The sequence below is a fragment of the Coturnix japonica genome, chromosome 15 (assembly GCF_001577835.2).
Source record: "Coturnix japonica isolate 7356 chromosome 15, Coturnix japonica 2.1, whole genome shotgun sequence".
NCBI lineage: Eukaryota > Metazoa > Chordata > Aves > Galliformes > Phasianidae > Coturnix > Coturnix japonica.
In genome coordinates, this window is record NC_029530.1 from 287490 (window position 1) to 292629 (window position 5140).

At 43.4% G+C, this 5140-nt stretch overlaps 1 protein-coding gene across 1 annotated transcript; it reads left to right on the forward strand.

Annotated features, from left to right (window-relative positions):
• Window positions 1-173: 173 nt before the first annotated feature.
• Window positions 174-4936, forward strand: SDF2L1 (stromal cell derived factor 2 like 1). Its single transcript, XM_015877552.2, has 3 exons — window positions 174-387; window positions 894-1090; window positions 2103-4936. Exons 1-3 carry the CDS (start codon window positions 225-227, stop codon window positions 2379-2381), a joined length of 639 nt encoding a protein of 212 aa, XP_015733038.1. The 5' UTR covers window positions 174-224; the 3' UTR covers window positions 2382-4936.
• The last annotated feature ends 204 nt before the right edge of the window (window positions 4937-5140 follow it).

Sequence of the window (5140 nt, forward strand, 5' to 3'; positions counted from 1 at the left end):
GCTCGCTCTGATTGGTCGCTCCTTTCCTCGGGCCCAATGAGCTCCTCCTGCCAAGCAGCGAATTCCGTCGGCCGTGGTCCAATGCGAGAAGGAGACCGTGAGGAGGGAGGGCTGCAATTGGTTGACTGCGGTGCTGGCGGGGCGCGATTGGCTGAGCTCGCTGAGGGGCTGCGGAAGCGCGCTGCGCTGCGCTGTGTGGCGGCGGTGCCGGCCGTGGCGGCGCGATGTGGGGCGGCCGCCGCCTGCTGCCGCTGCTCACTGTGTGTGCGCTGTGTGCGCTGTGTGCCGGCACGGAGCCGGGCGCTGTGACCTGCGGGTCGGTGCTGAAGCTGCTCAACACCCGGCACAGCGTTCGGCTGCATTCCCACGAGGTCAAGTACGGCTCCGGTGAGCACGAGCGGGCCGGGAGCTGCCAAGGGGCGGGAGGAGCCCTGAGGAGGAGAGGAAATGGCGGGAGAGGGGCAGCGGGAAACGGGCGGGAAATGGGCGGGAAATGGAGGCTGCGGGGGGTCGGGGAATGAGCCGCACGTTGCTCCGGGCTGTTACCGGGACAGCGATGGGGCTGAGGGGTGGGATGGGGTGGGGTGAGATGGGATGGGAGACATGGCGGGGGGGCGGCAGGGCCGTACGGCTGGATCCGCATCTCCTGCCTCTGTGGTGCTTTGCGCTCCCTGAGGTGAGCCCTGTGCTGAGACAGCGGCCTCGGTTACGTTCTTCAGTGTGGAGGGTACGGTACCTGCATTCCCATTGGAGTCAATAAAAGGACTGAGAATGAAGTGTGTTCGTAGTGTTGTCACGCCTTCGAGTTTAAAGCAGCTTCCTTCCGTTCTTCCAGGACTTTCTGAGCTCCAGAAGCGGGTTAGGTCTCCTGCCATTTAATTCTGTTCCAACAGGAAGTGGGCAGCAGTCAGTGACAGGAGTTGAAGCTTCAGATGATGCCAACAGTTACTGGCGGATTCGTGGGAAGACGGATGGCAGCTGCCAGCGTGGAACCCCAGTGAGATGCGGGCAGGCAATACGGCTTACTCATGTAAACACAGGAAAAAACTTACACACTCATCACTTCCCATCACCGCTCTCCAATAACCAGGTAAGTGGCTCTAAATCATAAGTTTTTGTACAAATAGTGCGTGATTGAAATTGACAATACCTCTTTCCAGATTTCTTGGTTTTGAAGAATCAGTCTTAGATACCAGATGCCAGAAATAAGGCATCTCTGGATATGCAGAGTGGTTTCCTAGAGACTGATTGGTCTGTGACTTATTATCTTGTTGAAATGAGGCGTGGTTCTGAGTATAAACTTTTATTTCATATTCCTAACAAACAAGTTTGATTTTCAATCGGTGTGTTGTCACTGACACTGCACGGACTGCACAAGCTTGAATTAACATGACCCTATATTATTAGCTTGATAGGTACAAACTATTGCAGTTCTGTTTTCAAGTGGTTAATCACTTCTAGCCATCTGATTTTTAAGTCTGTGCTGAGTCTTAAACAGTTGGAGCTGAGCCTACCGGGTTTATGAAAATACTTGGAGTTATGTGGGGGCACATAATAAAATCTGATCTCTAACTTTTGTTTTAGCAGGAATTTATTTGCCTTTGTGGTTGGCCGTCTTTATTTTTTAAAGGGCCATTCAGTCATCTGTTCAGCAGTGCAAACCGAAATAGTTGTTAACTTGTAATCTTAATATAATAAAATAAAAGGAATACAATTAATGAGTTAAAATGTTGGGACCTTGTGATTAAAAGCTGCAGTGATAACTGTGAAGCATTGTGCTACAAAATTAGATACTTAGTTACAAATTGATGTCACCATTAGTGAAATTGTTTTACAGAAGGATTGCTCTGATCTCTGTGCTCAAGTTGTCTTTAATTCCTAATGTCTGTTGTGGTTTGTTGGCACTGTGCTCAGGTTATGTGGTGGAGTTTGTAGTCGCAGAGTTACTGCTTCTGGATTGAATTGCTGCTGACAGCAGGGCCGTGTTTCTTTCCTCTGCATCCTTGCCTTTAAATTCTGCTGGCTTTGTGGCTGTTGTTTTTGTGTGTGCATTGGTTGTGTTTGCTTATATTTTCACTTCAGGAGATTTGTGTTTCTAACAGGAAGTAAGTGCCTTTGGTGATGATGGTGAAGGAGATGACCTCGATATATGGATTGTGCAATGCAGTGGGACACACTGGGAGCGGGAGGATGCAGTGCGCTTCAAGCACGTAGGAACTGAGGTGTTCCTTTCAATCACTGGGGAGCAATATGGCCATCCCATTAGAGGCCAACGGGAAGTTCATGGCATGCCCACCGCTAATCACCACAACTATTGGAAAGCAATGGAAGGAGTCTTCATCAAACCCAGTATGGACCTTGCAAAACATGATGAGCTCTGAATTGCCAGAGGATCCAATAAGGTTCATCCTACTCCCATGGTCAGAGATGCTAATACTCGGTCTCTTAAAAAGTCCCACCTTGCCTAAGTGATAGACTTTCTGTGTTACTGAAGGGCATTAGTTCATTCTAGGAATGCTGCACTTCTGTGGGAATGACATCTGCCAGGCTAAGACATTTTACGTTTATTTAAAACATCCTATCTAAATCTTCAATCTTATTTGGTGAAACTAGATCATACGTGTTAGTTCTCTCTGTCATTTGTTTTGTCGTTACTTCTCCAATTCAAAAGAAATTGAAAAAACAAAGTAGTACATCTCTGTAGTCCCAGGTACCGCAAAACTTTGTATTTTGTAATTTTTTTTCAGTTATAATTAAATATTTGGAAACTTATTTCTAGCTAGTGAGAGAATGCTATTAATGAAGAGCTGGAGTAAGTCTAGAAAGGGAAAATAGTTCTTGCTGTCTCTTAAGTGAGTCAAATTCTGCTACTTCCAGAAAAATATTTCAGTCCATCTGAAAATTGCTTCCAATGTGTTTCATGAGTTTTGTTGTGTATTTATGGAAAAGTTGAAAATGCTGTGTATGTTGAAGAGGACAAGTTTTTATTTCTTACCTTTCTCTGAAGAAATTTGTGGGTTTTTTTCTGCTGATTGATTGTGATACTGCTAATTCTCAGACGGTAAGACTTGTGCTCTAGGAACTGGTGCAGAAGGCTCCTACTTGTTTAATTAATGTTAGAATTTTATAAAATTCCATGTGATGTGAATAAATTTGCTTTATGTTGTTCTTGCATGTCATTGCAAGCTCAGTATGAGAATCCAGGTGTATAAGCAGTGGGACTTACAGCCGTGTGGGGCTCTGCTGTGCGAATCCAGGAGAGAGTAAATCTTAGAAAATGGTTTGGTCCTGGACTTTGAACAGAGGGGTAATCTGTAGAGCAAGGAATCTTCATTGCATGAGGCATTAATTTCTGTGTTCTGTGGAAAGAATGGAAAAAAAATCTAACTCTTGAACACTTTTATTCCAGTGTATTACAAGAAATACTGACTGAAGCACAAATTACCAGACATTTTCTAATTGCTTTAAAGAGAAAAGCTCAGTAAGTGAGTGTGAAAAGTCAGCAAATTCAGGTGTTGGTTTTTTCCATGTATAACTAGTTTACTGACTATGGTCCCAATTAGTCAGTTAATGAAGGAGGAACGTTATTTGCTGCTTTTACGTCTCCAGTTACATGCTGTGGAGAGTGTTGATGCAGTGTAATAGGTAGTTTCATTTACATTTTATACATGTACCTATACACATGCTTCATATGCTGATCCCTCACACACTTGTGCTGCACAGAATAGCTTCAGTTTTAATTCAGGGTTTGATTCTAGTGAAGATCCTTCGTATTCTGCAGAAGAAGCAGCCTCTGTTGTTCTGTGATATTCTTCGAAGAAGGTAAGAGTGTTTTTCTGTTAATCTTACGGTATTGAAGGATAAGAGGCATTTTGGAGATGAAACGAGCTGGTATTGCTTTGTGTTACAAGCAAACCTTTCTGTAAGGTTCACTGGTATTCCCGACTAATTGTTATTGAAGTAATAAAGGATAATTACTAAAAAAATAATATTAATAAATAAAAAGTAAAAATTGTTTAAACAAGCTGCCCTTTCCTTTAATAAAAAGAAGGGCTTTTCCTCTGAAGTTCCTTTATGAGAAACTGCAAAAAAAGCAGTAGCACTAACAAAGTGAAGAAATGAATTTGGCAATGAGTTCTCGAGTCCTCTTTAACAGAGGGCTAAAATCTTTATGCCTAAACCATATGGCCTTAGTTTGGTGTTTGCCAGCATCCTTGTGGAATACTGGTTTGGCTGAGGGAAGGGTAGATCTGTGTGGCTCATCTTGGTCTGTGTGCCAGTTTTATTTGTTTCGGTTCCTGCTGCAGAAGTTGTGCTGACAGACTCTGGGATAAGCCTAGTTGAGGAATGTCTGAGGAAAAGTCTGTTACTGTTGTCACATAAAGCATGTGAAATGCACAATACAAAAGTTATGAGCTGATGTAAGAAATGCAGGGGCTTGGAGCTGTGAAAAATATCTTGTGCAATTGCAAACGTGCTTTTCTTTTTATATAACTTTTAGATTTATAAGATCTTAATTATTGTTTAATGCCATATTGTATGATTTTAAACTGAATTACTACAATTTCAAAATCTCATTCAAGTGCCTTCATTATCTCTGACTGCCTACAGTGCAGCTTTCCACTGCACTCTCCACAGCTGAGGACTGGAGACTTAATCTCCATTCATGTATTGGGTTTTTTAGTTGCTTTTTTTCCATATGACTTTAATAATCTGACGAAAGCTGTTGAGAATGAAAGTAAGAGATGAAACTCTCCAACACGTGGATATGAAAGTCTCAAATGTTTTGCTGCTCTTTTTTCTTTTTAAGGTGGTGATCTCAATGTTATTGTATTTCCTTCCGAAGTTCTCTGTGCACTTAAATGTCAACTAAAAACTTTTTGTTTGTTTGTTTTGCTTCTGTTGATGGCAAAATAGAGTTCTGTCCAGTAATTGACAGATGCATTCTGGCTTCTTGCTAATTGTTCAATACAAGCACTGTGTGAGGTGTGCCAGCATTGCCCGCACAGAATGACCCGGGTTGGAAGGGACCTCAAGGATCATGTAGTTCCAGCCCCCTGCCCCGCAGGGCACCAAACATACACATTTACTAGATCAGGTTGCCCAGGGCCCCGTCCAACCTGGCCCTAATAGACTAGAG